The sequence below is a fragment of the Neolamprologus multifasciatus genome, chromosome 6 (genome assembly GCF_963576455.1).
Source record: "Neolamprologus multifasciatus chromosome 6, fNeoMul1.2, whole genome shotgun sequence".
In the NCBI taxonomy this organism is placed as follows: domain Eukaryota; kingdom Metazoa; phylum Chordata; class Actinopteri; order Cichliformes; family Cichlidae; genus Neolamprologus; species Neolamprologus multifasciatus.
In genome coordinates, this window is record NC_140444.1 from 26,615,157 (window position 1) to 26,636,820 (window position 21,664).

At 41.6% G+C, this 21,664-nt stretch overlaps 2 protein-coding genes across 4 annotated transcripts; one reads left to right on the top strand and one right to left on the bottom strand.

Annotated features, from left to right (window-relative positions):
• Positions 1-1,683: 1,683 nt before the first annotated feature.
• Positions 1,684-4,726, top strand: tma16 (translation machinery associated 16 homolog). The gene is made up of 7 exons (XM_085163198.1): positions 1,684-1,816; positions 1,902-2,005; positions 2,292-2,329; positions 2,430-2,514; positions 3,570-3,718; positions 3,818-3,860; positions 4,064-4,726. The coding sequence occupies exons 1-7, from the start codon at positions 1,814-1,816 to the stop codon at positions 4,251-4,253; spliced, it is 612 nt and encodes a 203-aa protein (XP_085019324.1). The 5' UTR covers positions 1,684-1,813; the 3' UTR covers positions 4,254-4,726.
• Positions 3,466-20,680, bottom strand: marchf1 (membrane-associated ring finger (C3HC4) 1). Of its 3 annotated transcripts, none has more exons than XM_085163194.1 (8): positions 20,085-20,680; positions 13,203-13,253; positions 11,891-11,964; positions 9,472-10,290; positions 9,141-9,321; positions 8,888-9,032; positions 6,355-6,399; positions 3,466-6,259 (listed from the first exon to the last, which is right to left on the bottom strand). In XM_085163194.1, the coding sequence occupies exons 1-8, from the start codon at positions 20,169-20,171 to the stop codon at positions 5,937-5,939; spliced, it is 1,725 nt and encodes a 574-aa protein (XP_085019320.1). In that variant the 5' UTR covers positions 20,172-20,680; the 3' UTR covers positions 3,466-5,936. The 3 variants fall into 3 exon arrangements, with proteins under 3 accessions (XP_085019320.1, XP_085019323.1, XP_085019322.1); XM_085163197.1 differs by lacking the exon at positions 20,085-20,680 and adding an exon at positions 17,150-18,974; XM_085163196.1 differs by lacking the exon at positions 6,355-6,399 and having other exon boundaries at positions 20,085-20,668.
• Positions 20,681-21,664: the final 984 nt, after the last annotated feature.

A 21,664-nucleotide genomic window follows, 5' to 3' on the forward strand; every position in this document is an offset into this window, starting at 1 on the left:
GTCTTTTTCATTGTAGCTGAAGTCCGGGACAAACTGTTCCTGTTTACCTCAATAAGAAACGCGTAATATTTTCTCTGAATACCAGACAGGACGGTTGGCAACTCTAATAACTTATGAACAAAATAAAGTTCAACATCATTAACTTCATAGCACCCACCCAGCTGTATAGAAACTCCGTCATGCTAGCTAGTACGCAGTACGGAAAAAGTCAGAATAACGAAAATAAACTCCACCTAAACTTGGTTTATATCTGACCCAGATAGACTGCAGGTCATAACTCCTTACCTGAAGTTCAGTTCACACTTGGACCGGCGGCCGCCTCGGGTCTCTGCTCCTCCTGTCTCCCCTTTCCCTCATCCACCTGCTGGCCTCCACCACTTGCTAATGTTACAGAATCTGTGGAAGCTCCGCGAAAGCCACCACACGAAGTAACGAGTAACGACCCTATCTAAATCCCAGTAACGACTAACGCGTTCCTGATTTTGGCATAATAACTAGTTACCGTGCTCGTTACCACAATAATAACGTAGTTACTGTAACGCGTTACTTAATAACGCGTTAGTCCCAACACTATATATATATATATATATATATATATATATATATATATATATATATATATATATATAGTGTTGGGGAGTAACGGAATACATGTACCGCCGTTACGTATTTAAAATACAAAATATGAGTAACTGTATTCCGTTACAGTTACCGTTTAAAAAGGTGGTATTTAGAATACAGTTACTTTGTTGAAATAAATGGATTACACAGTGGTACTTTCCAGTTTCATATTGTGGCGGTTCAGGACTGTTTGGGTTTTGTTTGACAGCTATGTTCTGTTTTTCCAGGCGGCAGCGTTATGGTTGCCATGGTTACAGGGTGACGCTCTCTCTCTGCCTGTTTCCTGGGTGAGAGAGGCCTTTTTGTTGTTGTTGTTGTTGTGCTAAGCTAATAGGCAGAATGCTACAGGTATAGCTCTAAAGAATGTAGCATCATAGGCAGTGTAGTCCGTGCTGCAGGGAGAATGGACTGCCATACTCGTTATGTGTCTGTGAGCGAGGGAGGGAGAAAAAGGAAAAGTACAAGTTGTCATCAAGCAAAAACGGGAGCTGGAAGCATGTAAATATAATAATAACCACTGCAGCCAAGAAGAGTGCCTGAGGAGCCCAGTTGTAAATAAGCTATGACTCGACTGTACGCTGTGTTCGCGTTTTCCTCTGAAACAATAAGTTCAGTTGGAGCAGCCTTTCAATGCCTCTCTGTCTCTGGCTAACAAAGTTGACCCAGACAACAAAGTAAAGCTATTTTTCGACTACGAGCCTGACACGAAACCCACCTATTAGCCAGAGGACCCTTTACTACGGTTAGGAGCCGCGGACCTTCAGTAACAGTTATAAATCACAGCAATAGTACATTCACATAGTTGTAAACAGCATATATTAAGTAATCCAAAGTATTCATAGTATAGTATTACTCTCATTGAGTAACGTAACGGAATACGTTACAGAATACATTTTGGGGCATGTATTCTGTAATCTGTAATGGAATACATTTTAAAAGTAACCTTTATATATATATATATATATATATATATATATATATATATATATATATATATATATATATATATTTATTTGTGATTGCATCTTATAATTGTATTAGTAGTAGTAGCAATAGTAGTAGTAGAAGTATCTCATTAAGTTGGAGGAACCTCTCTAGTTTCCCCGCACGACGTCCGGATTTAATTTGAAGACGGACCACTTCCGGTCCAGCTGTCAACAGACCCCGCAGCACACGTGTTTCCACAGTTAAAATGGTGAGTATGTTGAACTGTGGGGTTTTCTGTTTGTATAGCGTTAATAAAAGGCCTCTAAATGATCGGAGCTCGTCGTGTTTTTTAGCCGAAGATTCAGAGGGGAAAACCTGCGGAGAAAGTGGTTCATCCGTACAGCCGGAAGGCAGCTTATATGGCCCGAGAGGAGTGCAGACTTAGGAGGAAAGAGAGGTTTGTGGATGGCCGCAGAGATCAGATCACCTTAACGAATCAATAGCATGTTGTTAGCCTCACATTTGAGCATTGTGTTAAACTCTTGCCATGTCTCCGCCTCCGCGCTGCGAGTCTGCAGATGCAAACACGAGCGTGGCTCCAGGGACATGTTATTAAATGTAACTTAGGCTGATTGAGACACTTCATCCTGCCTTGACAGTTTTCTTTAACCTCTTGTGTGAAGTAAACAGCGTCTGTGTGGTGATTTAAAGGAGGTTTAACTGGTTTCTTTCTGATGCTGCAGGCAGAAGACTGAGAAAGCTACTCGTCTAAGCAACGTTGGTGAGAGCAAGCTTTTCGTTCATGTTATTGCAAGAGCAAAAAAAGAAAAAGGTGTTTATTGATGTTTTCTTTCCTTTTTTTCTTGTATCTCCAATCACAGGTGAGAAGCTCTTGTGGTTTCAGAGTGAGCTGGATCCAGCTAAGGCGACTTACACAAAAAAAGATGCCTGCGACATCATTGAGAGGTTTGGCTCTGGGCTTATGTTCATTTTGAATTTGGAGTACATTATTTTTCATTTGGAAGTGCACAAACAAAAACAGAGAGAGACCCTACATGCATTAAACTGTGAGCCCATCAGCCAGTCTGTGAGCTGCCCCAGTCTCTGGTGAGAGTGGTTCATGTTTTCAGGGCTGAGACTTCATCATCCATCAGCTGGCCATTGTTTACAAAACGCTACATGTCATCAGACAGCAGGTGATGATTTCATTTGGGCAAATAGAGCCCTCGTTTTATTCTCCAGCCTGCATGAACCCAACCCCCTTCTACCATGATTGGTCGGTTCCACTCCGACTATAAACAGAAACCATCACCTTCAACAATCACAACCAAAAGTTTGAGCCGTGGCGTTAATTTTGTGCATTTTGCTCTTCCAGTTTTTATTTGAATGTATTCCTTTTTATGTGAAACTAAGATACAGATCAATCATATGTGTTTTATGAGTTTCAGTGTCTTTTGTGGTCACATAAATAACAGTTTAAGCAAGGAATTTACAGTGCTGACTTTTCTTCATAACTTCTGCAGTTCTGTGTGGTGTGCTGGATATCCATGTCAGGGGAAAATCCTGATTGTGTTCCCAAGTCGATCAGTTTGGTGACAATCTTTGCATTTTCCAGCACAAAGGAGCACCGTGTCCCGAGGAAAAAATGGTAATTAAGCGGCCTGAAGATAATCAAATTAACTACCTAGATACTAATGCCACCATAATCTAGTTACAGTCCTTAAAAGAAAAAACAGGTGAACAAGCAGAACCCCAGAAACTGATGAACCTGGAGCACTGATGAGCCAGAAATGAATCGCAATCAGTCAGGATTTTGCCCGGACACTGATATCCAGCACACCACAAAGAACTGCAGATCTCATGAAGAAGAAGGTTAAAGACTGTAAACATTGACTTTATGCATAAATTATATGTTCCCCCCCCAATGAAAGTGTTTTAAACTCATGAAATACTTGTATATGTATCCTAAAATAAAATGAAGCAACAAAGTGTATGAACAGTAGTATGTTTTCTGTCTTCAGATACCTCCGCAGATTTGACTCTGAACTTGAGCAGATTGAACTCATGAATGGGATCAAAGGTCGGCAGGGTTGTCTCCATGGCGCCAGAGAGGCCATAATCAAACAGACCATCGAGCGAGAGCGGGCACAGTTTGAGGGCGTCGGTTTCGGTGAGTCTTCGTTTTTAAAAAACAAAATAAAAAAGAAACGAGTAATTTATAGACACCTCTGGCTGTAAAACTGACTGATCCTCTGCTGCGGTGTTTCAGAAATCCCCGACATCATCAACGGAAAACATCTGAAGACCTTTAGGTGAGTGGACGAGCTTTAATGAGCTAAACTCAACCTCTTGTTTCTCCTTGTTTGAGAAGATGTTATAATTATTCAGCTTCCATCATTTCACAGATTGGCTGATCAGCTGATAAAAGTACATACATGGACTCTTAAGTCTGAACTTGAAATGATTCGATTTTGAAGACTGGTCATTAGTATTGTTGCGTTTTTAAATTTTGCAGAGAGTGGACTGGGGACCTGAAGAAACTTCCGAATATTAAACTGCGCAAGGTCTCGAACAAAAGTTTAGAGTCAAAGAAGGAAGGAGAGGAGAAACACGAGGGCAAGGCGGATCAGGAGGATGATGATAATGAGGAAGATGGAAGCGATTTGGACAGTGAGCAAATGGATGAGATTTCAGACTCCCACTGAAACTCTTCATGTTGGAGTATTAAGACTTCCTTTCAGCACACTTAATGTGATGTGTGAGAAGATGCTGCTGCTATTCCTGGACCGTCCACGAGATGGTGGTACAGCCTCAAATAGCAAAATCAGATTTTTTTTTCGGTCTGAACTCCTGCTAAAAGTTTCTCAGTGACTTCACACCAGCCTTTTTAGAGGTTTCTACATTCATCATTTATTGCACAAATAAATATGCGTTTCATGTAACCAGGATGCTCTGTTTTATTTAGAAAAAAGCTGTTGCGGTGGGTTTAAGACATAGAGGAAACTGTATTTTCTGTGAGGTGAGAAACCAAATCGAGACTATAAAAGTGGTCATGTGTGAGTAACAGTCGCTTTGAGTAGGCCGACTTTATGTCGGTTCGAATCAAGTGAAATGCTCATAATCTAATGTAAAAACATGAATGGGGGGGGGAACTATGAAAGCTCTAGTTACATCGACATATAAATAAAGGTTGTCCAGCTCAGGACCTCCGAAGCTGCAAACGACTGGGCTACTGTAGACTTTCTATTTTGACAAATAATCTGACGATAACTTTCAGACTATTACCTTTTTAGATCTCCGGCTGAGCTAAAGGTTCCATTTACAGTCTGCTTCTCTACCTATAACATCTGACTCTTTGGTGTCTGAAGACCTGATTGTCCAAAACGAGAGTAAAGGCCTCAGTATGCGTCAGAGCTTGTCACACAGGCCCGATCAGGCAGGTTTAAAACAAGCTCAAGCTATTGTATTTTTTAATCCTGCCCCACTCTCACTTTTGACAACTTTTCCAAATTCATTAAAAACCTTTGAGTAGTGTGTCTGCGGGTCATAGATCTGCACTTCATGTAAAGTGATTGGTCCATATGTTTTGTTCAAAAATATGAAAGCAGCTCAACTTCTAAATGGGGAAGTCTCTCAGTGAGCACCAGGGGCACAGATGTGTTACAGATCTCAGAGTCAGCACCGTGGCTACAGTGACTGAATCTGGAGCGTTTCAGAGTAGCCCTCATCTGCTACAATGTTGCATCTCTGATTCTACGATTCATGCGAGGCTTCAGCTGGGCCAATCAGGACTGTGTAGGCTCTCTTCTGGGACTTCCCAGCTCTCAGCAAGAGCAGCAGCAAGTCCCCCTTACAGAACAGTGGCAGCATCAGTGAAAGCAGAACAGAGAAGCTGGGTGGTAAAGGCGGAAGCAGCTTAATTGTCCCGCCTTGTGGATGTGTGACAGAGTGTCAGCTGAGCGATCAGCTGATGTGGGGACTGATTACGAGTCATATGTGTGATTCATTTGAAACATACTGAGACCTTTGATGAGCATCTGCAGGGTGTTCACATCTTTAACTCATATCAGTGCAGGTTGAGAAAGTGCATACAGGAATAAAATGGTGTCGGTTAACCACAAAACACGGTCTTTACAAGCGTTCTGTGCCGATGGCTTTGTTTTCTGTCCTCTCTCCACACTCTGCCCCTCTTCCTTTCTTCGTGAAGCCCTTCTGACCCCAACTTTTCTGGATCACCGAAGGACCGGATCAGTTCGTTTGTCCAACAGCACCCACTGGAGTTGAGAACAACATTACAACACCGCACAAGTCCAAATCTCACTGTGCTCATTGACATTACCATGAGCAGAGTGGGATTAGGGACTGTTCTCGGAGCAGGAGGCGATAAGTCAAACGGGGTTTTGCTCCGGCGCCACGGCAGCTTCCACCGACGTGTCAGAGTCCATCGCCGCTGCCGGAGCTGGGGCAGGGGCCTGGCTGACCGGCACCTCCACGGTTTCATGCCTGCCATTGGCGATGGTGCTGTGCCGGGCCTGGGGGTTGTGCAGGTCCTTCTCAGGACAGTTCTGCACAGTGATGATGCGGTTAAAGGCCTTGAGGCGGCGCCACAGCTGCAGGTAGACTTTACACTGGATGTACATAAAGATGAGGCCACCCGTGAAGCCAATGGCCACCACAATCAGCTTAGTCCAGAAGGGCCACTCCAGCACACCTGAAAGGACACCGATACACACACACAGCAGCTGTTAGTGCCCCTCGCAGACGTGTGAGGGGTCAAGATGGTGGCATGTGCAGAGCTGTGCTTACCCTGCGGCGTATAGTACTTCAGAAGAGAAACTCTCCATAATTCGGCTGCAATCAAGAGTGATTTCTCTTTTTAATCTCTGGAGAAAACTATTCTATTGTGCAAACACTGTAGAAATACTCTAAATATTAATGCTTATGATTTTATAGATCATATGTATTTTTCTGCATCTACTCTTACGTCCTACATCGTAAACACAACACGACACACACCACCACTGAACACAACCATGAATGTAGAAGAGCACTGAGGGGTGTTAACTGTGACTTGAAGGATAACTCGTGGATCAGAGGATACTGATCAACAATCGCATCATCTTCACATTCCTGAGAGTGTTCATCTCCATTTCACCTCTCCTCTAGTCACAGATTTCAGTTATAAGTAGTGTACCATGCAAATTACTTTTGCATTAGTTTCCAAGTGGTTTTCTCCATCCGGCTGTTTTTAAAAAATGATTATTATTATGTTGTCGAGATTATACTCCGAGGCTGCAGTGGGAACCTTCCTGTCTTTGAAGTATAACATCTGAAACCTTATTGTTGCAGACAGTTGGTCTTTGGGTTTCACTTTCCAATAAATTTGGTAGCTGTTTCTCTTAGAATTACCAAAAAATGTGTCACCTTTGTCAAAATAACTTCCTGTAAACACATCGCAGACTTGACAAAGATTTTCCTGCAAACAGTCCTAGAAAGACTATTTGGCCAGTGTCAAAAGAAAATGGACCAGTGTCGACAGTTTACTTGAAAAATGCAAAGATTTCTGTTCAGTAAGGTAACACTGACTTTTACTGCATGTTAATGCAATAAAAATCTGATTATAATAAAATTTAAACATTTTCAGTAAATGTTAATTTCCCCAGAAACACAAAAAAGACACATTAAACTAAAAGCTCTTTTATATTCGTTAACAGTGACTTTCAGCTTCGTTAGGTACAGCTGCCTTGATTCTTCGTTGCACAGATTCAACAAGGTGCCGGAAACACGTTTTGGTCCATATTGACACGACAACATCACACAGTAGCTGTAGATTTGTCAGCTGCACACTCGTGATGTGAATCTCTCGTTTCACCACATCACAAAGCTGCTCTTTTGGACTGAGGTCTGGTGACTGTGGAGGCCTTTTGAGTACAGTTAATACATTGATTTGAACATTGTGTGACATGGTGCGTTATCAGGAGATGTGCACACTGTTCTCATAAGGGGACAAAAGCAGTCTGGCCCATCTCCTCTGATCTGTGGCATTAGCAAGGAATTTCGTTCCAGAGAACCGCTGCACACTGGTTGTGTGGGAAAATCTTAGTCCATCAACAGTTTCTGAACTACCCAGACGAGCCCATTTGGCACCAACAACCATGACGCGTCCCGTCACTTAAATGGCCCTACTTCTTCATTCTGATGCTCAGTTTGAACATCAGCAGATGATCTTGACCATATCTAATCAGCCAATGTGATTGGCTGATTAGATATTTCTTTTAATTGGCAGTTGAACACATGTACCTAATAAAGTGGCCTGTGAATATGGCAAGCGCGATGTAGTTACTTGGCCACATACCACAAGTATTGCTAAACATGCTCAGTTCAGCAGCTTCACACATTTATTTTGAGACTTTATAACAAATGTTATAAACTGTCTGAGAAACTGAAAGTTAACTCTTCAGAGTACTGAGGATGTCTAAAAGCAAAGTCCGTCTTCCACACTAGAGCAGAACGCCTAATGTGCAGAGAGACCTTTAGGGACGACTATCACAGTAAAACACCTAATGTATAATGTACCTAATATACCCAAACAGGCGAAACTTTTTAAAATCACTTAACCAGAGTCAGGCATAGCTACAGGTTAAAGGTACCCTGTGGGGGCATGTTCTTTGACATATTGTACCAGTAGAGTTGAAGCTAATACACTTTGCATGGTACAATCCTGTATAAATCCATTCCACCCACATCAATACCGGACATAAGTAACTGACTACACCAGAAAAGAAACATTAAAGAAGTTAAACCTACTCGGTGTGAGTGAGTGGAAACTCCTTTCCACTCACTCATGCCATCTGTATGAATGAATCAATGAAAAGGAAAACAACACCCACACGTTAATGCACCCATTTTAGGAGTTCTTACAAATTCTGTGTATTTGTCGGTTATTCTATAAGAGAAGAGGTGAATATGAAATCTGAGGGATTTTACGGCTCATAGGGTGTATTAACAAACGCCACGCACACCCAGAAAAAGAAAGTAAAGTAAGTGGGTGAAACGTGACATTCAATTATAATTCTCATTTAAAAAAGACAAAATATCGGCAGACAGTTTAACTCAGAAAGAGAATTATATATATAGATCTACACATTGATCATAGTAGACGATAATAAAAAAAGAAGGCTTTTTGTTTATGTTACATGTGGTGAGAAATAGTATCCAACATGTAACTATGGACACACGTGTTCACATGCAAACAGTGAAGGAGACACCACAGGGACCGTACTGAATGCTGCCTGACTCTGGCGTGTGAGCGGCGGGGAGGCGAAGGGAAAGCACTGACCGTTCTTTCCGAGGCGGATCTCTTCAGCAGTTCTCCTCACCAGAATGTAGACCGACCACAACATACACACTATCGCTATCAGGTGAAACAGCACTGAACAGAAGATCTTCCTCCTCTCGCTCTTCGACATGTGTAGCTTCTCCCACTGGAAGAAAGAGGGGTTAACACAGGAGGGAGACAGAAACGTGCTCAGAACTGCCCTGCATATCTCAGCACTTAACGCTTTTGCAGGAAGACCTAAGTGCGTGCGTACCTTGCTTAAAGGTTTGAGCTTCGTCTCCATGATGAAGTCAAATTTGCAGAGTTCACAGCAGCGAGTGTCGGAGGATTTGATCCACTGGTTGAGACAGGCCTGATGAACAAAACTGAGGCTTCCCGTGCAGCGACAGGGCATTATCAACGGACACTCGTCGTCCCCCTCACAGTGGCAGATCCTGCACACAGACATAAGGTGAAATGACCTGCAGTCTCTGCACTGTTTTATTTTAGTGCCTCTCTCTGTCTTTACTTGTTTGGCTTCATCTGAGCAATGAAGATAAACTTGGGGTCAGTACATGATCAGATTTCACACTTATATAACTAACCTGCAGACCTCCAGCTCAGAGTCATCAGAGCAGGGATGCGGTGTGTTCCCATTCGCACCACAGTGTTTCTGGAGTGTGGGCACTGACATGTCCCCGCCCCCTGACCCCTTCTCCTGGTATCTCTTGGTGATGAGCTCCTCGCCGTCGTCAGCCAATGAGGAGCTGCCTCTTGGGCTCCGTGACTTGTAGCTCTTCGTATCCTTATCTCTGCCCTGCGATCGATCCCTCTGCGATGCATGGCCGTCTCTCTTCACTGAGCTCCTGTGGTTGTGGCGCTTCTTAAGGCCGCTGCTGTCCTCCATCAGAGGTTGACTCTCTTTCCCTTCATCTGAGCCCACAGATTGCAGCTCCATGATCTCGGCTTTGTCTTCTCCTCCTTTGTGTGCGTTTATCACCTCCCTGTCCCGGCTGCTCCCGCTGCGGCGGCGCGCTCTTCTGGCTTTCTCTTTGCTCCAGCTGCGGCTCTCGCGGCACGCCTCATCCTCCGAGGAGTCTGAATGCAGCGCACCTGTGCACCGGAAGCGAGGCGGGAGATCCCTCCGGTTCCTAAAGGAGTGCTCCCTCTTCTCGCCCAGCTCACTACGGTCAGAGCTGAGGCTCCGGTCGCTGTGGTCGTGCTTGCCATTGGTTTCCACGCAGTCGATGGCCGTGCAGCTGCTTCTCTTGCGGCGGTGACGTCGCTTCACCTGCTTTTTCTGTGCCTGAGCCGATGAGCCCAGAGTGGTGCCAGTGACTGTCATTGCAGAGGAGTTGTGTGTGTGCTTTTTGTGTTTGCGTGACTCAGACGCATCCTCCTCTAAGCGGGTCAGCTGTCCAGAACTAAACACACACACACACACACACATTCACACACAGATGGAGATGAAATAAAGTGAAACAAGATGGAAAAACATAACTCTGTCATAACTAAAGCAATGGGCTGAAACATAGCTGCATGATTTTAAAGATTACGTTTAGTCAATTTACTAGTAACAATTTACCATTTTTGATTTTGATTACTTAACAAGTAAAGGATTTAACTTGTGCTATGCAATCATACAGATTGAGAATGAAGATGAACAGGTCCATTGATACGTTAGCCATAGAAATGAGAGAAAGTAACCTGTGAGACTCCAAAGCACCACATCTGTTCCTCTGAACAATCCTGCACAATTGACACCCTCATCAATTCTAAGAGTTTATATATCAGGATATAATAAAAATAATATTTTGTCCTAAAATGAAGAACAACATATGACACGTATCATTATTTAACTAACGAAAATGAAGAAACTAAGTCCCACGATTGAGTGAGTTGTAGAACCACCTTTAGCAGCAATAACTCAAAGCAATGGTTTTCTGTCTCTCACATCAATGTGGACGAATTTTCGCCGACTCTTCCTTACAGTGTTGCTTCAGTTCCTTCAGGTTTGTCAGCATTTGTTCATGCACAGCTCTCTTACAGCTCCACCAAAGGATTTCAATAAGGTTAAAGTCTGGACTTTGGACCATTGCAACACTGATTCTTTTCTTTTTTCAGGCTTTCTGGTGTAGAAGATTGTGATATTGTGTAACGCACACCTCAACAATTCAGAGCAGAAAACTCCCCAAACTTCTGCTTTTATAGAGGTGCACACATGAGCACACTTGCTGATGATCAATTAACCAGGTGTATTTATGGTAAAATGACACGTCTCTTTATATATTTTCTGCTGTCATTCAGGTTAATTTCTAAGTGACAGAATTAGGGCTGCCCATGATTTCTTTCTTATACTTGGAAACACGTTATGATCACGGAATATCTCATTCTTCTTTAATTAATGTGGATAACAAAGAGTTATTTGCTATTAGAGGTTGCTAATACAGCTTCGGTTTCATTTGAAGGTGAGAGTAGTTGGACAGAAACTGCTGCTGCAAAAATGGATGGATGGAAATGGATAACAGGAAACAGAATGGAAACTAAAGCTTATGATCAGGCTAAATAATCAAACAAGCAGGCAGTGGACATGGACTGAACTTAGGACAGCAAATTGAGGTACTAACACACACACACACACACACACACACACACACACACACACACACACAGCCTCGTTTCGGCCATGAAGCCAAAGGACTGAGCCTGTCAGTGTGGCCAACACGGCACCAGTGGATATAACAAGCTGAAGGTTTCCATTTCTGCAATCAGTCATCTCCCCCTCCATTGATTGCACTATGGGAGCGCCACAGCACACATTTTAAGTTTGTTATGCCCTCGGGGTGCAGCCGACCATGCTAATTCAGTCTCCCACTCAGAAGAGAAGTGTGCATGTTAATATCACAGAGAGAAGCTTGGCTGCTCCTGGCTTTAAAAGAGATGTTTGAACAGATATTTGCAGATAGTCAAGGAATGGAGTCTTTCTTCCCAGGTAACTGTAACTGCAAGAGAAGCCAATCTTACCTGCATATGTCCTGAGCGGATGGTGTTATGGATGTCCTTGAGGCTGTAGTGAGCCCTGCAGTTGAGTTGCTAGCCTGCAACCACCAACATCCTCTATTTAGTGCATTCTACAATTACTTATGAGTTACTAAATAACCAATCACACATAGTTTTATGAATCAGGTGCCAGTAAATGTTTACTGGTGCTCAAATCTGGGTGCATTTTTATTTTTATTTATTTATTTATTTATTTTTGTAGAAGGTACTCCCGAAATACCCAAAAACCTAAGACTTGAGTATCAAACATACTCCTTAATGTACTGTCATTTGTCATGTGGGCGACCCCTTACTGTAACTCTTACTGTAGGTACTGAGCATTTAACTTACCTAATGTATAAAATATAGACAGTAGATATATATAAAATACTACAATAAAATTGAAGGTGAATTATTAATTTCTGAGGGAAAACAGCTTTTAGATTCTCTCCTACACGCCGCAAAAATGTTTGTGAATGAGTGAACTTCAGAATTTTATGGTATCACCAGGAATGGGAGTGATGTACTAGTACTGTAGCCCATAGGGCATCTAGCATAATACTAGATAATTTCATACATTATGGTTGTAAAGTCATTAATAGCTTTTCAGTTTTCTTCCACTGTGCTTGCATTCATTAATCAGTGACACTGAGTAGGTTGCACCTCATTTATGCACCCATTATACTGTAAATCGCTGCCGCTTTTTAAAACTCTTTTAGCTAATATGTGAACAAACAACTGCTTATTTCCACCTCTGGCAAAAGTAGAGTAACTAGAGTTATTTGAGCTGCATTTCTGGTCACGTAAAAAACTTAACTTCCGTGTTATGATTTCTACTTTCAAATCGGGTTTAGTCTCAGATGATTCATCGGAATACACTGAAGAGAGTCTTCAGCCGGTGAGGTTGTTTTTGTTAAAAACAGCTGCCTAGTGCTGCTAAAAACTAGCGTGAGGGTGGTGAGCCTTCTTTATTTGAAGGTCGTGCAAAAAAAAAAATAGAAAAGACTTATAGATGTGATAAAAAAAAAAATGAAGTGATCTGTAGCTTTTCAAATGATGATTGATGTTTATATGAGAAATCTGAACTAATGGACCTTAAATGAAAATTGAGTACTCTGTGTGAGTCATGCAACAGTGTGCACTTGATGTTTTGTGAACATCCATCTCTACTCTAAGTGGGACACACACCCTAACCACATTCTCGCACATCAAACTGTGCTTTCCCATGCAATGCTACCGTACACTATGAACTGTGACCTTGATTTTAATGCTTTAAGCACCGATATTTAACAGTTACCTTGGAGATGTTGCTGGATCGACTTCCTGAGCGCCCAGGTGCCTTCCTCCCCTGCAGGGGAGATGGAGAGACAGAAAATCATTAGAGCCCAATAAACACGCTGAAGGATGTGATGCTTTAATAGTGCGCAGCAGCTGTGGAGCCTGAGGCTTTTAAACCAATGATTTCTTTGGCACACAACACCAGACAGAACCATAAAATCATATTGGAACAATATTTTACAGCCCTTGTCTCGACTTCAGCTAATGGCTGATTCACCCGAATATGTTTTAGTGCAATCTGCTGCAGAGCTGCTGCCGCTTTTTTTTTCTGTGTATGATAATGATAAAGTCTTTTAAACTACTCAAATATGCCCATGTCAAGTTCAGGAAGGTGAATATTAATGCACAGAAAAGCAGCAAAAGGGTTTTTTTTTCATTTATATTTGTTGATTTCTTTTCTTTTTTTTCTTTTTTGAGAAATTAATGCTGCATAATAGCTTTAGCAATAACTTCTAAATCACCTGGCGGCTTCACCTTCAAACTGCAATCATTATAATTTAAATCAAATGATTACACACATCAGGCATGCTGTTAACGTTCAAACTAAAGTTTAAATCTTCCCCGTGCCCCCACCCACCCAACACAAAGACCTCCAAAAATAGGCAAGGTGAGAAATGTGTCTGCAATTTTTGTAGAAAAGACACTAAAGTTTAAATCTGCAATAAAAACAAAACTCCAATAATCAAACTAAGCTGCTTTTAACACCAGCAGGTATTCAGCGCTGATCAGTCCTACTGTGTTTACTGATGAAAATCCAGCATCAAGAGTCGTGCACAGCCTCATGTCCTTGCTGCTTCATTGTGACCTGAGCTAAAGCCAGCCAATCCCATTACCTGGTTGTCCCGCTAAGAGCACAAGATGCAATGTGTCTCTATTTAAAGGCAACTTAAGGCACTTTTTCTAGAATCTGTCCTGAGCGCTGATTGTCTGAACTCACCTATTAGACCTTGGGCTTCGCCAGCAGACATCTGTGGCCTGCAGCAGCTTTACTTACCAATGACATGGTGGCGAGTGGGAGCTACCAAGTGACGACCAGCTGGTAAACCACCAAGAAGGAAAATATCTTCTCCATAATAATTTGGTGCCAAATTATTTTCCAGACACTTTGAAAATAATTTGGCCTGATCCCAAAATTCTTACCATCATATCATTGAAACCTAGCTTCTAGTTTACATATGAAACCACATCAACAACATGGCTCAATTCTAATAAAATCAGGTGGTTGTGAGTTGGGAAAGCTACAGATTGCTGAATAAGTAATGCAGATGAACCGAAGCAGTCACAGCGAGCAATTATTTTTCTGGTTCGCTTTCATCCTCAGCCACATGGACCTTTGCACCTGCATTATGGGATTAAATCTGGCTTTGTTGCAGATATTTGTTGAATACTGTTTTAAGTATCATACATGCAATGAGCTCAAGCTAATAACCTACCAACTGTCTGGTACTGCAGTGGGTGGGCAGTGGAGAATGAACTGGCAGGAGTTAAAAGGACAATGGAAATCGTGGATAAAGCTGGCTGTATTTTTCTTTCTGTCAATAAATCCTAAAACCAAAGATGTAACTGCAACTTTTCCCAAAACCAGTCATATTGTCTACACTGAGGTGTTAATTAAAATCAGAGAAGATGCTTTCATTCCTCAAACGTCTCTGTCCAGGGCTTGCATCAGTCAATGCAGCTAAATATTAAAGTCTCCCTGAATTAAAATTGTGGCAATATTCATGATTTTCAGATTAGGACTGCATTCAGAGGGAATTAAAACCCACTTCTGTCTGAATGTGTTGCCCCGCTTTGGGATATTAGTTTTGGGAAAAAATTATAAAAGTATATGAAGTCGGTTGTGTTGCTGGGATTTCCAAGAGTAATAACTATTAAAATATTTCACAACCCTGATGGCCTTGACACTAATAAACAAAGAAAGGTTTCAAAGAAACAAAAACAAAAATACAGCAGCTGACAGCACATATATGTAAAGGTAGTACACCATAAACTCCACCATCAATGTTTGCAAGTAGGGTATCTATAACACCCGTCAGTATGAAAGTGGACACTTTAAAGGGCTGAAATTTGTTAAGTTTTATGTATCTTACAGGATGTTTGTGGAGTTCAAAGTTGGAATGTTAAATGTGGGTGGTTTTTCCATAGATCTATTTTTTTAAATACTTGACATAAAATAGGAAAACCTGAGCTTGCAAGTATCAGCCCACACACAGCCACAGTTGTAGGTACACTCTGTGAAAATCACTGAAATAAATAAGAGACACTGACAAGCAGAGAACTGCATCATCTAAGCTGATCAAGGGATTTTCTGATGGCCACTTTTAAATCAGTGCAGTCCTGCTTGGAGTCAAAGCAAACACTCCTTTTAGAGGAGATGGACACGTGTTCACATGTATGTGACCAGTTATAATTACTCACATCATCTTTCCAAAGTTTCATAATAAAAAGGGTATTTCTAAGAAGATACAACTACTGATGCCTGGTAGTCGTGTAATTCCTTCCAGTCAGGTTGGTTTTTGTGTTGTGGTAAACCTCTAATGCGTCAAAAGAACTAACAAAAAAAACCAAACCCAGAAGTGGGTGATCAAAGACTACAGCTATGAAAGGAAATAATGAGATCTTGATTTTGTTTGGAATTTTTTCCATTAACATTAATGCTTACCACCAAAACACAACCAACATCAGCTACACAACCAGTGGGCTAAAGCAGACGTTCTCCAACAAAACTGATTTATTTTACCAAACTAGAATATCTTTTGGAAAAGATGTGCATGGACATGTATGTGCTGTTTTATTATTTTAAAAAAGTAATAGATGGGGGGATTAATACCAATTTCCTCCTTGCATTTTGTTGCTCTAAATGGTGTTTCACATTGCTTATAACAACAAAAAAGTAATCAACAGGAAACAGACTTGAGCCTGCCAGGCTAACTGTTTCCTCCTGCTTCTAGCCTTTGTGCTATGCTAGGCTAAACACATCTGGGACCAACCTTAACTCATAGATAAAGTTCAGTGTTCCAAAACACGTCATGTGTGAGTTGCTACAACTTATCGATACCCTGCTACTGAGTCTTTAACCCTTCTAAGGCCAACAAAGCCCAAACAATTCAAGCACGCTTCCTTTGATGGAGCGTACGTACAAATAAAGAAGAAGCACCTCTCAGGTAAGAAAAGAAGCTAAAAACAAGGGAGGCAGCACAAGTTTGTCCTACACCTAAAAATAAATACTGCACAGAACCAGTCAGATAAGTTAACCTGTCTTTTATAAAGCACATGTGCACAATATGCTTTACATGATAAAGGGGTGAGATGTGTCTAACTGCACAACAGCAGTCTAGCAGACAAAATCACACTTTGTGTATTTATAGACGTTTTCTAGGTTGCTCATTGTGTGAATATGTAAAACAGTTTCTTGCCTTTCTAAACGAAAGGACATTACATCAATTCGAAATACATCTATGTGACAACAAAGGTTAATCAAGAGAAGAGCAAAAAGAAGCTTTACCCTTTGCAGACGAGCATAAAGCACCATAATACCATAATAATGACTGCGTTCATAGCACTGGTACAGTACTGACACTTCAATTCTTTGGCTGGCACATAACAGAGATTAAAAAAATACTATTCAAAGATAGAAGAGCAAATGCTATTCTACAATTCCTAATATCAGGGCCACACACTCACAAAAATACTTTGGTCATGAATTCTTAGAGAAAATACACGACATCTAATTTTTTAAGTGCATCAACTTTTAAATGCCACAGCAAAACAGGGCAATAAGAAACTGACCATCATAAGACTCCAGCAAAACACATAATTCCTCTAGATTTAGCTTCTATAAGCTATAACTGATAGCTTTCCAGTAATGAAGTGAAGTTTCAGAGGTAGCGTACTGCTGTCGCTCACCTGAACCTCGAATCCTCTGTTGGCACTCTAGCTCTGATGCACAGCAGAGACTCTGGCGAGTCTGTGTGTGGACATGTGCATGTTTCTTCAGAGGGGATTAAGTGATGTAGAGTTGACTGAGGGATGTATTTTGGTTCTGTAGTTTGGCATACGATCAAACACACCTACAGCCACATTTAGACAACCAACCGTGACACTGCACACTTTATGTGCAGCTGCAGCGGTGCATTTGACAAAATCCCAGCTTTAAACAACCTCAGAGCATTTGTGTCTTTATAACACAAAGTGTTCACTGAGCCACAGTGAAAACAACAGATACAATTCCATAAGAAACCCAGAGTCACAGACCAAACTGACCAACAACTGTCAGCAAATCCTGACTTTATTATCAAGTTCTGATTGTTCCAACAATATATTTTTTTGTTTGTTTTTTGTTGAAACTTCAGCCAAATATCAACCATAAACAGATCGTCTTAAGATGCAAATCAAAATGGTAAAAAGGAACAGTGTTTCAGTGCTTTACAAGCACAAGCCACAGCATTTAAAAACATGGAAATCCAAATGTAACAACTATGCATCTCACCATCTGGAAAGTGTCGGATTAGCAACAGCATCGTTTTTCAGCATGACCAAGATCCCCAAAAACACTGCCAATGCAGTGAAAACATACCTGGATAGAAAAACAGACGATAAAACACCATCAGTCATGGATCAGAGCCATGACCTCAACGTTATTGAAGCAGCGTGATATCTTCTCAACAGAGAACAGAACAAAAGGCAGCCAACATACAAAGAAGAGTTCTGAATGTTCTTCAAGAACCCTGGAGAACTATTCCTGAAGACGACTTGAAAACTCACAAGAAATAGAGAGTTCAGGCTGTGCTGATGATCAAAAGTGGTTATACTAAATTCTGACGTACCAGTTTCCCAAAATTGTACAAACTCTGTTTTTATTTCATATACTGTATTTCCATTTATTCCATGCAGCACTGCAAATCCATCAGTTCTGACAAGATCTCCAACACCACCGGCTGAAATGCAGCCCAAAACCATATAGAGCCTCCACCTCCACCATTACAAAAGGCCCTAGACTCTCCTGACCGCCTCCTTATTTAATGATATTTTGAACCAAAAATGTAACATTTGGATTCATCACTCCATGAGACCTGTTGCCCCTGATTTTCAGTGCAGTTGTTTTGCAATTTGACATACCTCAACCTTTTCTTCCCGTTTCCCTTCCTAAAGAATGACTTCTTGACAGCCACCCTTCCAACAGTAGATGGATCTGCTGAAGGTCCGGATGCATCTCTCAGGTTTTGTGTCAGGTATTTGCTGGATTTTTTTCTATTTCTTCAGTACATGACTCTCAGATAGTGTTCATCTGCTGCAGATAGTTTTTAGGCCTGCCACTTCTTCTTCTGCTGTTTTCTTATCCATTTTCCTCAAACTTTTAAGGACACTCTGCACACCATGCCAAGACGTTTTTGGCTAAGAGCTCACTAACAAGGAATCACACTGTTGGTGCAAAAATAATATTCTATTCATGTGGTAAAAGTAGAATACATTTTTAAACAAGATCAGAACAGCTTACTGTACAAACACCAATGTTTAGATATTACAGGTATTGCAGGTGTTTCTGCAATAGAAGCAGGATAAGGTTCCTCTGGTGGAAGTGTCCCACCAATCCAGCCTTAAACCACCGGGGTAACCAAACAGTAATGGTACACATGATGTATCATGGTTGATTTATTCAGATTAACTTTAAGTCCATTAACTGTATTTTCTTTACTGGATTGTTCTCAGCTGCAACTGAAAAAAGAGGAAAATTGCAACAAACCCCCCCCCCCCCCCCCCCACAATGTAATGAAATTATGAACATTTCCAAAAGTCTGTATACCTTTGGGACTGCCCTACAACATTAAGAAGAAAACACAACACTGCACCAACCTGAGGAAGTTGGCACAGCTATTTCAGCAATTTCTCGCTTCATAAGCAGATTTGTAATGATTAGTGGGATATCAAAAACAAAGAAACTAGCCTGGGAAGACTTATTCAACAAATTATGCATGAGTATTATTTGTTAGATAATGTATGGGTATTATACTCATCCCGTTCTTTATCAGTACTGTCAGAGAAATACAGCACTATGCTATGCATCTGATTTTATCACCTGTGACCAGATGTGTAGCAGTTTTTGTACCACAGCATACCATGAAGTGAAGTGAGGTCAAGTTTAGGCCCATTCCTGACATTATGAAACTGATGGTGGAAAACATTAATCAACAACTGAAGAACTGCAGATATCAAGGAATATTTTAAGATGGAATGTTATTTTGGATAAGTTGATGCTATATTAAAATTGCATACAGCTTAAATATCAAGATGACAAATTTGACCATTCAATTTGTTTAGCGAGCTCTCCTGCATGAAAAATGCTTACGTATATGAGCTATGCTTCAGCAGCTCCTACAGCTGTGTGTGTGCCATGATGTGTCACTGTGGGATGTTTTACTTGCTGTGAACTGATGTGATGTAATTTAATCCTTCAGTCTGTGATATGATAGCTATGATGTCAGGCTCTACCTCAAAGCTGAAAGCACCAAGCCCCAAGTGAGGGATCAGTGATACATCTATACTGTACATGTGTGTTGTTTAGTGAGTGAGCTGAAAAGCCTGGGGACTGAAACTAGAGGCTGATAAAAACACGCACAGAAGCGCGCGCACACACACACACACACACAATGTCCACAAGATTAATACTGAATCGATTTACATCAGCCTTCTGGCAACAGAAACAACTTTTTTGCAATCTTAAATCACCAACTTTATGCTACTTTTAAGCCTTAACCAAAAAAACAACAACAACAACATAATGGTCACACAAAGCCTTTACTCACCCTTAGTGAAATTTCGAGTTACGAGGTCAGAGACTCACCTCGGTCTTGTCTTTGGAGCGAAGAGTGCTCTTGCCATTGTTGGCTATGTCCCTGGACGGAACCACAGTTATCTGTTGTACTGGCATGCTGCTGTTTCCAGGCAACGCTCCGGAGTTACTCCCACAGCATTCCCAGTCCTGTCCTCCAATCTGCGTCCCTGCGTGGGATCTGCTCTCGCGTCCGCAAGCTCGTTCCTGAAATAGGATGAAGCACTCCCGGATCGCACTTATTTATCGAGCCAATCCGGATCATCAAGAAGAGCGGAGATGAAACGGGATCAGGTCACCGTGGTAACAAGAAGATAGCAGGATGGTGGGGTGTGAGGTCGTCATGACGACTGGGAAACTACTCCACAGTGCCCACCACCTCCTCCTCTTCCTCCCCTTTTTTCGCTTTCCTGCTGAGAGCGAGACAAGAGAGGAAGAGTTGAGATGGAGCTGAGCAGTAAACAAGGAGGCAGGGAAACTGTGTTGTTGTGACGCACGTGTGTGAGACTGTGTGAGAGTATGTGTGTGTTCTTGTGTGTCTTTGCAAAAGGGGTGGAGCCAGGATTTTGTCGCTGTATAACAAGCATAAGGTCCACAAGGATTAGGGCTTAGACTAACCTCAATCTCCTCCTCAGACCAGTGGCGCTGCTAATAAGCTTACACAACTTGTGCACATGGACAGCACTCACTCATACACACACCTCATTCCTTCAGTCATGTTAGCCAATTAAACGAACATTAATATCTGACTCGCTATGAAAGGAGAAATCTCCAGCCATATCAGTCTTCACTTCAAAGAGTGCGTTTGTGTGTGGGGGGGTTGTGTGTGTGGGGGTGTGGGTGGCAAGGATGTAATCCTATTTCACATGGTCTCGGGTCACGAGGATTATGATTGATATAACCGGAAAATGTGTGACTGAAAGTGATTACTGAAAAGCAGGGGCATCTTCACAGACATGCTCAGGTAGTATTAGAGAAACTAGAGCCAGGAGTTAAACCAGGAGCAACTAAAGATGCTTTTTAAAAGTAGCTCAAACTACTTTGTGAGACAAAAAGTTACAAAATACATGTGACACATTTAAAAAATAAATAAAGCACCCCAATATTCACAGGTTACACATAAACTAGGGCTGTGACCAAAATCTCATGTCCCGATATAAGAATTCTATCGTCCCGATAACGATATAAATCACAAAAATGTAACATTTTCTGTAAATTCCGTGAATCTCGGGCAGCTCGACTTGTGGGAAGTGTTTCCAGCTGCGCGTCATGTAGCTGGAGTCGAGTGTTTTAACCGATGCATGAAACTATACATTTTTAGACATAAGTTGTAACAGCCGCCGTTTTCTTTGTGAGTATTTATTACACGGCGTGCTGCGGGGAAAAGCCTGTTCTAACGTTTGAGTCTAAGGTTTATTTTTTAGCACCTGGCGGCTCTTTTTTACTTCTCATCCGTAAATAATCTGCTCTTTCACGTGATTCAGTTTATTTTGAAAAGTCTCAACAGGATCTTGAGCTTTATTGTGATAGGTTTATGTGGAACATAAACAAGCGGACACACGATGGTGTTACTGTCATTGTTGCTAACCGCA

Excerpts from the sequence above, each read along its gene's own strand:
- marchf1 (XM_085163194.1), bottom strand. The coding sequence starts at position 20,171 with ATGCCAGTACAACAGATAACTGTGGTTCCGTCCAGGGACATAGCCAAC. Across the intron at positions 10,291-11,890 it reads TCCGCTCAGGACATATGCAG|TTCTGGACAGCTGACCCGCT; the intron begins GTAAGATTGGCT and ends GTGTGTGTTTAG. Across the intron at positions 6,260-6,354 it reads GAAGTACTATACGCCGCAGG|GTGTGCTGGAGTGGCCCTTC; the intron begins GTAAGCACAGCT and ends GTGTCCTTTCAG.
- tma16 (XM_085163198.1), top strand. Across the intron at positions 2,006-2,291 it reads AGACTTAGGAGGAAAGAGAG|GCAGAAGACTGAGAAAGCTA; the intron begins GTTTGTGGATGG and ends CTGATGCTGCAG. Across the intron at positions 2,515-3,569 it reads GCCTGCGACATCATTGAGAG|ATACCTCCGCAGATTTGACT; the intron begins GTTTGGCTCTGG and ends TTCTGTCTTCAG.